The 16,058-nt window shown below is 45.3% G+C and overlaps 1 protein-coding gene across 1 annotated transcript in view; it reads left to right on the forward strand.

Annotated features, from left to right (window-relative positions):
• Nucleotides 1–884: 884 nt before the first annotated feature.
• pde8a (phosphodiesterase 8A) overlaps nt 885–16,058 on the forward strand; it is a gene marked incomplete at its 5' end in the record, with an annotated part of 55,956 nt that continues 40,782 nt past the window's right edge. Inside the window, 7 exons of the mRNA XM_084196528.1 lie at nt 885–962; nt 1,962–2,158; nt 4,525–4,581; nt 7,802–7,856; nt 9,441–9,529; nt 10,849–10,927; nt 14,592–14,732. Of these exons, the coding sequence (XP_084052654.1) occupies nt 885–962; nt 1,962–2,158; nt 4,525–4,581; nt 7,802–7,856; nt 9,441–9,529; nt 10,849–10,927; nt 14,592–14,732 (696 nt within the window). The remainder of the gene's footprint in view (nt 963–1,961; nt 2,159–4,524; nt 4,582–7,801; nt 7,857–9,440; nt 9,530–10,848; nt 10,928–14,591; nt 14,733–16,058) is intronic.

The following is a 16,058-nucleotide window of genomic DNA, read 5'->3' on the forward strand; positions in this document are numbered from 1 at the left end:
TAGTGGTAAGAGAAGTTATTAACCAGTCAGATATAGTGTAGTGGTAAGAGGAGTTATTAACCAGTCAGATATAGTGTAGTGGTAAGAGGAGTTATTAACCCAGTCAGATATAGTGTAGTGGTAAGAGAAGTTATTAACCAGTCAGATATAGTGTAGTGGTAAGAGGAGTTATTAACCCAGTCAGATATAGTGTAGTGGTAAGAGGAGTTATTAACCAGTCAGATATAGTGTAGTGGTAAGAGGAGTTATTAACCCAGTCAGATATAGTGTAGTGGTAAGAGGAGTTATTAACCAGTCAGATATAGTGTAGTGGTAAGAGGAGTTATTAACCCAGTCAGATATAGTGTAGTGGTAAGAGGAGTTATTAACCCAGTCAGATATAGTGTAGTGGTAAGAGGAGTTATTAACCAGTCAGATATAGTGTAGTGGTAAGAGGAGTTATTAACCCAGTCAGATATAGTGTAGTGGTAAGAGAAGTTATTAACCCAGTCAGATATAGTGTAGTGGTGGGAGGAGTTATTTAGTGGTAAGGTTTAGCCTAAACAAATGAGCTATAGAAAGAAGAAGACGTAGCGCCGGCTAGAATCAAGACGTTTCCTCTGAAGAAAAGAGGGAGACTTGGCTACGTTGGCTGCAGAACCTGGCTATGAAATGCAGCGGGAAAAGTGTGAGGGCTAGAGTACAAATTCAAAGACAGCCTACTTTTTCTATAGTCTACTCAAGGGAGACGAAAAACATAGCTAGACTGTTGTTTTACTATTAAACTCAATGCTGCTATTGTTTTTCATTTCGTAAATTTCAGCTCCAGACAAAGGGTCACTAACTAGACGGCTGTTGGTGACCAGTTATTAGCAAAGGTGAAGCAAGAGAATGTCGCCTGCACAATGTGTATAATCGGAGGCGGAGCCTGTCTGCCCACACTCATCGCTTGCTCCCCTGCAGCTCACCAGCAGATGCAGGCGGTGTGTGGCGCTTCCTTCCCACTGCTGAACACAACTGCGCTGCACATCTGTCCTGCTAATATTAATTGTGCTTATTACTGAAAAGCTCTGAAAACTTTCCAAAAACTACACACACACACACACACACACACACACACACACACACACACACAGAGCATATGAACTGACAGAGCACTAGCCTCCTGGCCTCCTAGCTCCTGGCCTCCTGGCTCCTGGCCTCCTGGCTCCCGGCCTCCTGGACTTTAAGTGAACAGAGAGACGTCTTTGTACCTTTAACTCCATTTTGCAGTTGTGATGCAAACCGTAAGACTGCTGAACAAACTTCCCATTCTGTATGTTGATTGTGGCTCCTGCCAACTGGTCCACGATGACGTCTGTTAGGCCCAGTGACTCATCTAGCTAGCTGCCTGCTCTCTGTGTGTGTGTGTGTGTGTGTGTGTGTGTGTGTGTGTGTGTGTGTGTGTGTGTGTGTGTGTGTGTGTGTGTGTGTGTGTGTGTGTGTGTGTGTGTGTGTGTGTGTGTGTGCGCCGCAGCGAAACCTGGATGCCCGCTTAAATCTGAAGCCATGGATTAACGCAAGCAAGGGGTAATATGAAAGTATGCTGCTTGGTAGGAGGGTGTGTGTGTATGCTCTCTGACTGTGTGTTTGTGTGGTTGTGTGTGCGCACAGTGTCTCCCCTTACAGGTACTGTTAGTATTTGACCTCTAACCCCTAACCTCTCCCCTTACAGGTACTGTTAGTATTTGACCTCTAACCCCTAACCTCTCCCCTTACAGGTACTGTTAGTATTTGACCTCTAACCCCTAACCTCTCCCCTTACAGGTACTGTTAGTATTTGACCTCTAACCCCTAACCTCTCCCCTTACAGGTACTGTTAGTATTTGACCTCTAACCCCTAACCTCTCCCCTACAGGTACTGTTAGTATTTGACCTCTAACCCCTAACCTCTCCCCTTACAGGTACTGTTAGTATTTGACCTCTAACCCCTAACCTCTCCCCTACAGGTACTGTTAGTATTTGCCAAAGAGGACAGCCAGAATAATGGGTTCTGCTGGGCGTGTGAGAAGGCCAACTTCAGGTGTAACGTGGCGAGGACGCCAGAGGTGGCGCTGGAGTGTTTCCTGGAAAAGCACCACGACCTCGTCATCATCGACCACAGACATTCCAGATACTTTGACGCTGAAGCACTATGCCGGTACGTTACCTTGTTATATCAGTAGGTTAGGTATATGCTCGTTCTGATACCTTCATGTTGAAGCACTATGCCGGTAGGTGACCTTACTATGCCGGTAGGTGACCATACTATGCCGGTAGGTGACCTCACTATGCCGGTAGATGACCTTACTATGCCGGCAGGTGACCTTACTATGCCGGCAGGTGACCTTACTATGCCGGTAGGTGACCTTACTATGCCGGCAGGTGACCTTACTATGCCGGCAGGTGACCTTACTATGCCGGCAGGTGACCTTACTATGCCGGCAGGTGACCTTACTATGCTGGTAGGTGACCTTACTGTGCCGGTAGGTGACCTTACTATGCCGGCAGGTGACCTTACTATGCCGGCAGGTGACCTTACTATGCGGGTAGGTGACCTTACTATGCCGGCAGGTGACCTTACTATGCCGGTAGGTGACCATACTATGCCGGTAGGTGACCTTACTATGCCGGTAGGTGACCTTACTATGCCGGCAGGTGACCTTACTATGCCGGTAGGTGACCATACTATGCCGGTAGGTGACCTTACTATGCCGGTAGGTGACCTTACTATGCCGGTAGGTGACCTTACTATGCCGGCAGGTGACCTTACTATGCCGGCAGGTGACCTTACTATGCCGGTAGGTGACCTTACTATGCCGGCAGGTGACCTTACTATGCCGGCAGGTGACCTTACTATGCCGGCAGGTGACCTTACTATGCCGGTAGGTGACCTTACTATGCCGGTAGGTGACCTTACTATGCTGGTAGGTGACCTTACTATGCAGGTATGTGACCTTACTATGCAGGTATGTGACCTTACTATGCCGGTAGGTGACCTTACTATGCCGGCAGGTGACCTTACTATGCCGGCAGGTGACCTTACTATGCCGGAAGGTGACCTTACTATGCCGGTAGGTGACCTTACTATGCAGGTATGTGACCTTACTATGCCGGTAGGTGACCTTACTATGCCGGCAGGTGACCTTACTATGCCGGCAGGTGACCTTACTATGCCGGTAGGTGACCTTACTATGCCGGCAGGTGACCTTACTATGCCGGTAGGTGACCTTACTATGCCGGCAGGTGACCTTACTATGCCGGCAGGTGACCTTATTATGCCGGCAGGTGACCTTACTATGCCGGTAGGTGACCTTACTATGCCGGTAGGTGACCTTACTATGCCGGTAGGTGACCTTACTATGCCGGTAGGTGACCTTACTATGCTGGTATGTTACTATGCCGGTTGGTTACGTTAATATTAACTAATAAAATCCTTTATTTGACCTGTTTGTCCCATTGAGGTCAAAATACCTATTTTTCTATGTGCTAGACAATACTGTGTTCCGAACACTGTTTCCACACACAGAGACAAATGTTGAGACCCACCTAATGCAGCATCCTCACTGGATGGGTTTCCCTAATTGGAACGAGGGGCTTTCTAGTTTCTGCGGCGTGACTGGCCTCAGACCTAGGTCCCTTGCTACCTGGTGAAGTCAGGTCCCTTCTCAACGACCAACAACTCTCCCTCCTCCTCCCCCTCCACACACCACTCTATCTTTAGCCCGGGCCCAAACCAAAAACAAGTTTACAAACATTAATTGACTCTGGCCATAGCCTGTATGTTAACCTGTGGTCCTCTGTAGCTCAGCTGGTAGAGCACGGCGCTTGTAACGCCAAGGTAGTGGGTTCGATCCCCGGGACCACCCATACACCAAAAAAAAAAAAAAAAAAAATGTATGCACGCATGACTGTAAGTCGCTTTGGATAAAAGCGTCTGCTAAATGGCATATTATTATTATTATTATTATTATTAACCTTATTCATCTTGGCCAGTCTATAGGTTTAGTGTACACGCAGGGCTCTCTGTGGAGAACTAAAGCTTCTTTATGGTGACTGGCTGAAGAGAAACCACAGCCGGATGACCACGACTGCTACACTGCATTCTTTCACTGGGCCTAGTCCTGCTCACGGCGCTGCGCCACAGGGCCTAGGCCTGCTCATGGAGCTGCACCACAGGGCCTAGGCCTGCTCATGGAGCTGCACCACAGGGCCTAGGCCTGCTCATGGAGCTGCACCACAGAACCTAGTCCTGCTCACAGAGCTGCACCAGTCCTGCTTATGGAGTTGCACCACAGAGCTTTGTTCTGGGAGAATCAGAGCTGCACCACAGGGCCTAGTCCTGATCACAGAGCTGCACCACAGAGCCTAGTCCTGCTCACAGAGCTGCACCACAGAGCCTAGTCCTCTTAGTCTTTATCCAGAGCTTGAATAACTGGAGCTACATTGATTTGATGGCTCTGTGGCTGTTTCCACCAGTGTGTTTTCTAGCTAAATGATAAATGTGTGTCTTTGTTTTCCTTTCAGGTCGATCAGGGCGGTGACCTCTTCAGAAAACACTGTGATAGTTGCTGTAGTAAAAAGGTATGTCTCCCCCCTCTCTCTCTCTTTATGTCCTGATAGATAGTCTCCATCTATATACCAGTCAGTATGATCATAGTCTCCATCTATATACCAGTCAGTATGATCATAGTCTCCATCTATATACCAGTCAGTATGATCATAGTCTCCATCTATATACCAGTCAGTATGATCATAGTCTCTATCTATATACCAGTCAGTAGGATCATAGTCTCCATCTATATACCAGTCAGTATGATCATAGTCTCCATCTATATACCAGTCAGTATGATCATAGTCTCCATCTATATACCAGTCAGTATGATCATAGTCTCCATCTATATACCAGTCAGTAGGATCATAGTCTCCATCTATATACCAGTCAGTATGATCATAGTCTCCATCTATATACCAGTCAGTAGGATCATAGTCTCCATCTATATACCAGTCAGTAGGATCATAGTCTCCATCTATATACCAGTCAGTATGATCATAGTCTCCATCTATATACCAGTCAGTAGGATCATAGTCTCCATCTATATACCAGTCAGTATGATCATAGTCTCCATCTATATACCAGTCAGTAGGATCATAGTCTCCATCTATATACCAGTCAGTAGGATCATAGTCTCCATCTATATACCAGTCAGTAGGATCATAGTCTCCATCTATATACCAGTCAGTAGGATCATAGTCTCCATCTATATACCAGTCAGTAGGATCATAGTCTCCATCTATATACCAGTCAGTAGGATCATAGTCTCCATCTATATACCAGTCAGTAGGATCATAGTCTCCATCTATATACCAGTCAGTAGGATCATAGTCTCCATCTATATACCAGTCAGTAGGATCATAGTCTCCATCTATATACTAGTCAGTATGATCATAGTCTCCATCTATATACCAGTCAGTAGGATCATAGTCTCCATCTATATACCAGTCAGTATGATCATAGTCTCCATCTATATACCAGTCAGTAGGATCATAGTCTCCATCTATATACCAGTCAGTAGGATCATAGTCTCCATCTATATACCAGTCAGTAGGATCATAGTCTCCATCTATATACCAGTCAGTAGGATCATAGTCTCCATCTATATACCAGTCAGTAGGATCATAGTCTCCATCTATATACCAGTCAGTAGGATCATAGTCTCCATCTATATACCAGTCAGTAGGATCATAGTCTCCATCTATATACCAGTCAGTATGATCATAGTCTCCATCTATATACCAGTCAGTAGGATCATAGTCTCCATCTATATACCGGTCAGTAGGATCATAGTCTCCATCTATATACCAGTCAGTAGGATCATAGTCTCCATCTATATACCAGTCAGTAGGATCATAGTCTCCATCTATATACCAGTCAGTAGGATCATAGTCTCCATCTATATACCAGTCAGTAGGATCATAGTCTCCATCTATATACCAGTCAGTAGGATCATAGTCTCCATCTATATACCAGTCAGTAGGATCATAGTCTCCATCTATATACCAGTCAGTATGATCATAGTCTCCATCTATATACCAGTCAGTAGGATCATAGTCTCCATCTATATACCAGTCAGTAGGATCATAGTCTCCATCTATATACCAGTCAGTAGGATCATAGTCTCCATCTATATACCAGTCAGTATGATCATAGTCTCCATCTATATACCAGTCAGTAGGATCATAGTCTCCATCTATATACCAGTCAGTAGGATCATAGTCTCCATCTATATACCAGTCAGTAGGATCATAGTCTCCATCTATATACCAGTCAGTAGGATCATAGTCTCCATCTATATACCAGTCAGTAGGATCATAGTCTCCATCTATATACCAGTCAGTAGGATCATAGTCTCCATCTATATACCAGTCAGTATGATCATAGTCTCCATCTATATACCAGTCAGTAGGATCATAGTCTCCATCTATATACCAGTCAGTATGATCATAGTCTCCATCTATATACCAGTCAGTAGGATCATAGTCTCCATCTATATACCAGTCAGTAGGATCATAGTCTCCATCTATATACCAGTCAGTAGGATCATAGTCTCCATCTATATACCAGTCAGTAGGATCATAGTCTCCATCTATATACCAGTCAGTATGATCATAGTCTCCATCTATATACCAGTCAGTAGGATCATAGTCTCCATCTATATACCAGTCAGTATGATCATAGTCTCCATCTATATACCAGTCAGTAGGATCATAGTCTCCATCTATATACCAGTCAGTAGGATCATAGTCTCCATCTATATACCGGTCAGTAGGATCATAGTCTCCATCTATATACCGGTCAGTAGGATCATAGTCTCCATCTATATACCGGTCAGTAGGATCATAGTCTCCATCTATATACCGGTCAGTAGGATCATAGTCTCCATCTATATACCAGTCAGTAGGATCATAGTCTCCATCTATATACCAGTCAGTAGGATCATAGTCTCCATCTATATACCAGTCAGTAGGATCATAGTCTCCATCTATATACCAGTCAGTAGGATCATAGTCTCCATCTATATACCAGTCAGTAGGATCATAGTCTCCATCTATATACCAGTCAGTATGATCATAGTCTCCATCTATATACCAGTCAGTAGGATCATAGTCTCCATCTATATACCAGTCAGTATGATCATAGTCTCCATCTATATACCAGTCAGTAGGATCATAGTCTCCATCTATATACCAGTCAGTATGATCATAGTCTCCATCTATATACCAGTCAGTAGGATCATAGTCTCCATCTATATACCAGTCAGTATGATCATAGTCTCCATCTATATACCAGTCAGTATGATCATAGTCTCCATCTATATACCAGTCAGTAGGATCATAGTCTCCATCTATATACCAGTCAGTAGGATCATAGTCTCCATCTATATACCAGTCAGTATGATCATAGTCTCCATCTATATACCAGTCAGTAGGATCATAGTCTCCATCTATATACCAGTCAGTAGGATCATAGTCTCCATCTATATACCAGTCAGTAGGATCATAGTCTCCATCTATATACCAGTCAGTAGGATCATAGTCTCCATCTATATACCAGTCAGTAGGATCATAGTCTCCATCTATATACCAGTCAGTAGGATCATAGTCTCCATCTATATACCAGTCAGTATGGAGGCAGTTCAGAGAGTGATCTGGAACATGTCATATTTTATCTGATGCTTTCTCTCCACACTGAGCTTTAGTTATAGAGAAGTTTTGTTGATGGTTTTGGTTTTTGCTGTTGTAGGCCGGACAGGGAGGAGGCCTCAGTGATGCCTCTTATCAATGCTGGCTTTAATAGGGTGAGTGAAACAAACACACACACAAACACACAGTCACCCCACCCCTACACACACACACACACACACACACACAGTCACCCCCCCCCCCCCACCCTCCGCCACACACACACACACACTCACCCCCCCCCCCCCCCCCCCCCCCACCCTCCGACACACACACACACACACACACACACACACACACACGATCACGTCTGCTGTTGGCACCCAAACGTGGATCTGACTGTACCTTACTCTAGTTCCCACTAGCCGCTAATGGCTGTGTAAACACTCAATCCAGGTCACAGCTAACATTAATCATGATAACAAGGCATGCGTTCCAAATGGCACCCTGTTCCCTATGGTCCCTGGTCAAAAGTAGTGCACTACTTAGGATATAGGCTGCCGTTCAGGATGCAGCCAAGCCTGCTGTAGGTTACTTTGTGTTCCGTGTGCTCTCAGACGTGATGGTGAAAAAGTCGGGACGACTCGTGAGACGGATCTTAAAGACGAATATGACCGGTGCCCTGCAGTGACGTCTTGAGGGTTTGAGTTTGTCACTCATGACATAGCTAAGGAGTTACAGTGCACTGTGTCACCTGACACGACAGAAACTGGTTGACAGTATGTCATTATGACGTCTTTTCGACAACATGTGCCCGCTTGGGTGGATGTCTTTTGTTAACATCAAAACACCTACTCTATGAGACCATGTCTACTGTACGTTAAGGAGTAGGTAGAAGTCACTCCTAACCACTGATACTGGGTCAGATATATTCTCATCCACATAATTGCTATGGTTAGGATTGGAGGTACGGTAATCTGATCCTAGATCTGTGGTTAAGGTTAAGGGCCTGTTCTAGATCAAACGCGTGTAAGTAAACAAAGATACGTGAACCATGTTCAGGTTTGGTGATCCATGTTGAACCGTGTAACCCCTTGACCTTTGATCCCGGTCAAAAGTAGTGCACTGTGAAGGGAATTGGGTGCCATTTGGGACGCACTTTGTATTAACCTTTGACACTCATAGAGATACACTATCCCAAATGGCACCCTATTCCCTATATAGATCCCTATGGGCCCTGGTAAAAAAAATAGTACACTATGTAGTGAGTAGGGTGCCATTGGGGATGCAGACAGATAAACACTGTCTTAACCCCTGACCTCTGCCCCCTACAGAGATACGTGGAGAACACTAACATGGTGACCCCTGTTGACCTGTATTAACCCCTGACCTCTGCCCCCTACAGAGATACGTGGAGAACACTAACATGGTGACCCCTGTTGACCTGTATTAACCCCTGACCTCTGCCCCCTACAGAGATACGTGGAGAACACTAACATGGTGACCCCTGTTGACCTGTATTAACCCCTGACCTCTGCCCCCTACAGAGATACGTGGAGAACACTAACATGGTGACCCCTGTTGACCTGTATTAACCCCTGACCTCTGCCCCCTACAGAGATACGTGGAGAACACTAACATGGTGACCCCTGTTGACCTGTATTAACCCCTGACCTCTGCCCCCTACAGAGATACGTGGAGAACACTAACATGGTGACCCCTGTTGACCTGTATTAACCACTGACCTCTGCCCCCTACAGAGATACGTGGAGAACACTAACATGATGGCCTGTTACAACGAGCTGCTACAGCTGGAGCATGGAGAAGTAAGGGCACAGTTCAAACTGAGGTGAGGGACACACACACACACACACACACAAGCACAACCAAACACACCCAAACACACACACACACACACACACACAAACACAAACACACACAAACACACACAAGCACACCCAAACACACACACACAAGCAGAAGTGAGGGCACAGTTCAAACTGAGGTGAGAGACACACACACAAACACACACACAAGCACACCCAAACACACACACACACACAAACACAAACACACACAAACACACACAAGCACACCCAAACACACACACACACAAGCAGAAGTAAGGGCACAGTTCAAACTGAGGGGAATGTTTAAGGGATAGTTCAAGATTTTGGCAATGAGGCCCTTTATCTACTTCTAGTTTAGCAGAAGTTGCTAACTAGCGTTAGCCCAATGACTGGAAGTCTATGGGAACAGCTAGCATTGCCAAAATCCCAAACTATCCGTTTAAAGAAGTACCTTTACCAGCTAGGGGCTGGGGAGGCAGACTGTTTCCTGCACATCCTCAGTTCTTCAAGGGAACACAGTGAGACAAGCATCTCATTTCTGTGAGCTGTGTCTCACCAAGTGACCGATGTACAACCAGATCATAGAGAGAAGATACAGATCCACTCAATGCTTGCTGCCCCCAAATCCTGTAATGATGCTGGAGTGTGATTAAAAATCAGAGATTAAAAAAGTTGAATGTTCTTTCTACAGCTATGTACTGTACACATATCTAAATTTAGCTCCTGTTCTACATTCAGAGGTGCATTTCAACTATTTCTCTCTCTCGCGCTCTCTCTCTCCCCTCCCTCTCTCGCTCCCCTCCCCTCTCACTCTCTCTCTCTCTCTCTCTACCCTCTATCTCTCTCTCACTTGCGCTCTCTACTCCTCTCCTCCCTTCCTCCCTCTCTCTACCCCTCCCCTCTCTCGCTCTCTACCCCTCCCCTCCCTCCGTCCCTCTCTCTCACTCTCACTCTCTCGCTCTACCCCTCCCCCTCCCTCTCTCGCCCTCTCCCCTACTCTCCCTCCCTCTCTCTCTCTCTACCCCTCCCCTCCCTCTCTCTCTCTACCCCTCCCCTCCCTCTCTCTCTCTACCCCTCCCCTCCCTCCCTCTCTCTCGCCCTCTCTCCCCCACCCTCCTTCCCTCTCTCCCTCTCTCTTTCCCTCCCCTCTCTCCCTCTCTCTTTCCCTCTTTCCCCCACCCTCTCTCTTTCCCTCCCCTCTCTCCCTCTCTCTTTCCCTCTTTCCCCCACCCTCCCTCCCTCCCTCTCTCCCCCACCCTCCCTCCTTCCCCTACTCTCTCCCCTCCCTCCCTCCTCTCCCTCCCTCTCTCTTTCCCAGGGCATGTAATGCTATCTTCACAGCATTGGAACAGAGTCAAGAGGCCATAGAGATCACCAATGAGGATCAAGTCATTCAGGTGGGTTTTTGACACACAATTTCCATTAGTTTTACTAAAGAATGGTCTGTGGTTTATTCTCAACCAAACAGTCTGCAGATGGAAGCACTAAGGCAGGGGTGGGGAAACTTGTTGTCTTGAGGGCCACATTGGGATTTTCAATTTGCATGGCCAGAAAAAGGACAGTTACAGACACACCTAGTAACACACCTAGTGACACAGCTGGAGACACAGTTAGAGACACAGCTGGAGACGCAGCTGGAGACACAGCTAGAGACACAGCTAGAGACACAGCTGGAGACACAGCTGGAGACACAGCTGGAGACACAGTTGGAGACACAGTTAGAGACACAGCTAGAGACACAGTTAGAGACACAGCTGGAGACACAGCTGGAGACACAGCTGGAGACACAGCTAGAGACACAGCTAGAGACACAGCTGGAGACACAGCTGGAGACACAGCTGGAGACACAGTTAGAGACACAGCTGGAGACACAGCTGGAGACACAGCTGGAGACACAGTTGGAGACACAGCTGGAGACACAGCTGGAGACACAGCTGGAGACACAGCTAGAGACACAGCTGGAGACACAGCTGGAGACACAGCTGGAGACACAGTTAGAGACACAGCTGTAGACACAGCTAGAGACACAGCTAGAGACACAGCTGGAGACACAGCTAGAGACACAGCTAGAGACACAGCTGGAGACACAGCTGGAGACACAGCTGGAGACACAGTTAGAGACACAGTTAGAGACACAGCTGGAGACACAGCTGGAGACACAACTGGAGACACAGTTAGAGACACAGCTAGAGACACAGCTAGAGACACAGCTAGAGACACAGCTGGAGACACAGCTGGAGACACAGCTGGAGACACAGTTAGAGACACAGCTGGAGACACAGCTAGAGACACAGCTAGAGACACAGCTAGAGACACAGCTGGAGACACAGCTGGAGACACAGCTGGAGACACAGTTAGAGACACAGCTGGAGACACAGCTAGAGACACAGCTGGAGACACAGCTGGAGACACAGCTAGAGACACAGTTAGAGACACAGTTGGAGACACAGTTGGAGACACAGTTGGAGACACAGCTGGAGACACAGCTGGAGACACAGCTGGAGACACAGCTGGAGACACAGCTAGAGACACAGCTAGAGTTTTTCCTATTTTGTTGCATTACAACCTGTAATTTAAATGGATTTTTATTTGGATTTCATGTAATGGACATACACAAAATAGTCCAAATTGGTGAAGTGAAATGAAAAAAATTACTTGTTTCAAAAAATTAATAACGGAAAAGTGGTGTGTGCATATGTATTCACCCCCTTTGCTATGAAGCCCTTAAATAAATAAGTTCTGGTGCAACCAATTACCTTCAGAAGTCACATAATTAGTTAAATAAAGTCCACCTGTGTGCACTCTAAGTGTCACATGATCTGTCACATGATCTCAATATATATACACCTGTTCTGAAAGGCCCCAGAGTCTGCAACACCACTAAGCAAGGGGCACCACCAAGCAAGCGGCACCATGAAGACCAAGGAGCTCTCCAAACAGGTCAAGGACAAAGTTGTGGAGAAGTACAGATCAGGGTTGGGTAATAAAAAAATATCTGAAACTTTGAACATCCCACGGAGCACCATTAAATCCATTATTAAAAAATTTAAAGAATATGGCACCACAACAAACCTGCAAAGAGAGGGCCGCCCACCAAAACTCACGGACCAGGCAAGGAGCATTAATCAGAGAGGCAACAGAGACCAAAGATAACCCTGAAGGAGCTGCAAAGCTCCACAGCGGAGATTGGAGTATCTGTCCATAGGACCACTTTAAGCTGTACACTCCACAGAGCTGGGCTTTACAGAAGAGTGGCCAGAAAAAAAGCCATTGCTTAAAGAAACAAATAAGCAAACACGTTTGGTGTTCGCCAAAAGGCATATGGGAGACTCCCCAAACATATGGAAGAAGGTACTCTGGTCAGATGAGACTAAAATTGAGCTTTTTGGCCATCAAGGAAAATGCTATGTCTGGCGCAAACCCAACACCTCTCATCACCCCGAGAACACCATGGTGGTGGCAGCATCATGCTGTGGGGATGTTTTTCATCGGCAGGGGCTGGGGAAACTGGTCAGAATTGAAGGAATGATGGATGGCGCTAAATACAGGGAAATTCTTGAGGGAAACCTGTTTCAGTCTTCCAGAGATTTGAGACTGGGACGGAGGTTCACCTTCCAGCAGGACAATGACCCTAAGCATACTGCTAAAGCAACACTCGAGTGGTTTAAGGGGAAACATTTAAATGTCTTGGAATGGCCTAGTCAAAGCCCAGACCTCAATCCAATTGAAAATATGTAGTATGACTTAGATTGCTGTACACCAGCGGAACCCATCCAACTTGAAGGAGCTGGAGCAGTTTTGCCTTGAAGAATGGGCAAAAATCCCAGTGGCTAGATGTGCCAAGCTTATAGAGACATACCCCAAGAGACTTGCAGCTGTAATTTCTGCCAAAGGTGGCTCTACAAAGTATTGACTTTGGGGGGGTGAATAGTTATGCACGCTCAAGTTTTCTGTTTTTTTAAAAACTTATTTATTGTTTGTTTCACAATAAAAAATATTTTGCATCTTCAAAGTGGTAGGCATGTTGTGTAAATCAAATGATACAAACCCCCCCAAAAAATCCATTTTAATTCCAGGTTGTAAGGCAACAAAATAGGAAAAATTCCAAGGGGGGTGAATACTTTCGCAAACCACTGTACAGACACATAGCATCTCCAGCAGTGTTATCATGTTCTCTCTCTGTGAAAGCGCTGACTATCTTTGTCTGTGTCCCTTGCTGGCATGATGAGAGTTACCAATGTGTTAATGGTACCACTCATTAAGCTAGCTAATCTAAGCTAACCTCACAGGACTGTGTGTAATGCTGTTGTGAAGAGCTAAGCTAGCTGAGCTAAGCTAACCTCACAGGACTGTGTGTGATGCTGTTGTGAAGAGCTATGCTAGCCGGGCTAAGCTAACCTCACAGGACTGTGTGTGATGCTGTTGTGAAGAGCTATGCTAGCCGGGCTAAGCTAACCTCACAGGACTGTGTGTAATGCTGTTGTGAAGAGCTAAGCTAGCTGAGCTAAGCTAACCTCACAGGACTGTGTGTGATGCTGTTGTGAAGAGCTAAGCTAGCTGAGCTAAGCTAACCTCACAGGACTGTGTGTGATGCTGTTGTGAAGAGCTATGCTAGCCGGGCTAAGCTAACCTCACAGGACTGTGTGTGATGCTGCTGTGAAGAGCTATGCTAGCCGGGCTAAGCTAACCTCACAGGACTGTGTGTGATGCTGTTGTGAATAGCCAAGCTAACCTCACAGGACTGTGTGTGATGCTAGTGTTGTTATTAGACTCTAATGACACCTGATTCTCAGTATGACAATGGATAAAACATTTGTAGATAATGTTTTGGGGGATAGAAACAAAGCCCAGACTATAAGACTAGGCAGCATCATTACAACACTTCTATCTTGTCTGATTTTACCTATGTGGGCTCTGGTCAAAAGGAACAGTCTCTCTCTGTCTCTCTCTGTCACTCTCTCTCTCTGTCTCTATCTCTCTCTCTGTCTCTCTCTCTCTCTCTCTCTCTCTCTCTCTCTCTCTCTCTCTCTCTCTCTCTCTCTCTCTCTCTCTTTTCTACAGTATGTGAACCCTGCCTACGAGAGCATCATGGGTTACCAGCAAGGCGAACTAATAGGGAAGGAAATTATAGAAGTGCCTAAAAGTGAAAAGAATAAGCCTGATCTTCTTGAAACGATAAACTCCTGCATACGGAAAGGAAAGGTGAGTGTGTATCTATGTGTTTATAACGGCGCTATGATATCAGGTGTGTGTGTTGACCCCTCAGCTCGGCCAGAAAGCCTCCCTTTCTCATGCAGTGGGATGAGACACTGGACGCTGGCTGGGTTTGTGGTGTGAGTACAGAGGTGTGTGTGTTCCATGTTAGATGAGATGCGTGGATCCAGGCTGGACGCTGGCTGGGTTTGTGGTGTGAGTACAGAGACAGAGAAGGTCACAGGCAGACAGAGGAACAGTAGGAAACTGCCTTTTGAACCTCATACACCACACCAGGGGTGTCCCACATGAAACAACCTGACTGGACGCCATTTTGGTTCTCTCCTGCCCCATAAAGCGTCTGGTTATTCTTTGATATGCCTCAGGATGACCCCCGTGTTGGGGTGATCATCTCTAGAACACCCAGCTCTGGATTTACTTCTCCATTATAACATATTATAGACTACAGCCTTTTGTTTACTGGTCCTGTGTGGTTTAGTTGGTAAGAGTGGGACACCAGTAACACCAATGTTGTTGGTTCAATTCCCGTGAGGATCACGTAGGGTTGCAAAGGGAAGGGTATATTACTGGAAAGTTTGTCAGTAAACTACCAGAATTTTTGTATCTTTCAAGGATTTTATGTAATCTATCACAAGACATCTAGTGGCCTATTTTGGGTACTTCAGATTATCACAGGTGTCTAATTATCTCTGGCCTTCTGTGTGGCCTTATCACATGTAAAATAAATGAAATAATTCAATAAGATTATTTAAAATTAGAAAATAGAATGACAAAGCTGTAAAACATTATTCTAAATATGAACCATAAATGTAGTAAAAACCATTGGGGGTTTAATATGAGGGTTTCAGCATGAAATATCCTTTATTTATTTATTTTTACACATTTTATTTATTTTACTATGTCAATACAGTGGGGAGAACAAGTATTTGATACACTGCCGATTTTGCAGGTTTTCCTACTTACAAAGCATGTAGAGGTCTGTAATTTTTTTATCATAGGTACACTTCAACTGTGAGAGACAGAATCTAAAACAAAAATCCAGAAAATCTATGTCAGTATGTCTTTGTTGTCAATGTTTTGGCATCAAACTGGTGGCAGTTGTGAAGAAAAGTAAATATTTGGAAGAGTTGCAGAGTTAATTGAAAATAATGCCATTGTTGATTAAATGCTTTTTTCCATTAATTAGGCTATTTTCTTTTGAACCATATGGTTAATCTGCTAGAAACTCATGGACAATATGGACACAGATATAAAAAAATATGTATACTATATATTAATAATTTGTTTAAAGTTATTCAAGTATAAATTGCAGAA

Source organism: Coregonus lavaretus (assembly GCF_964263955.1).
Source record: "Coregonus lavaretus genome assembly, contig: HAP1_SCAFFOLD_1225, whole genome shotgun sequence".
Classification (NCBI taxonomy): Eukaryota; Metazoa; Chordata; class Actinopteri; order Salmoniformes; family Salmonidae; genus Coregonus; species Coregonus lavaretus.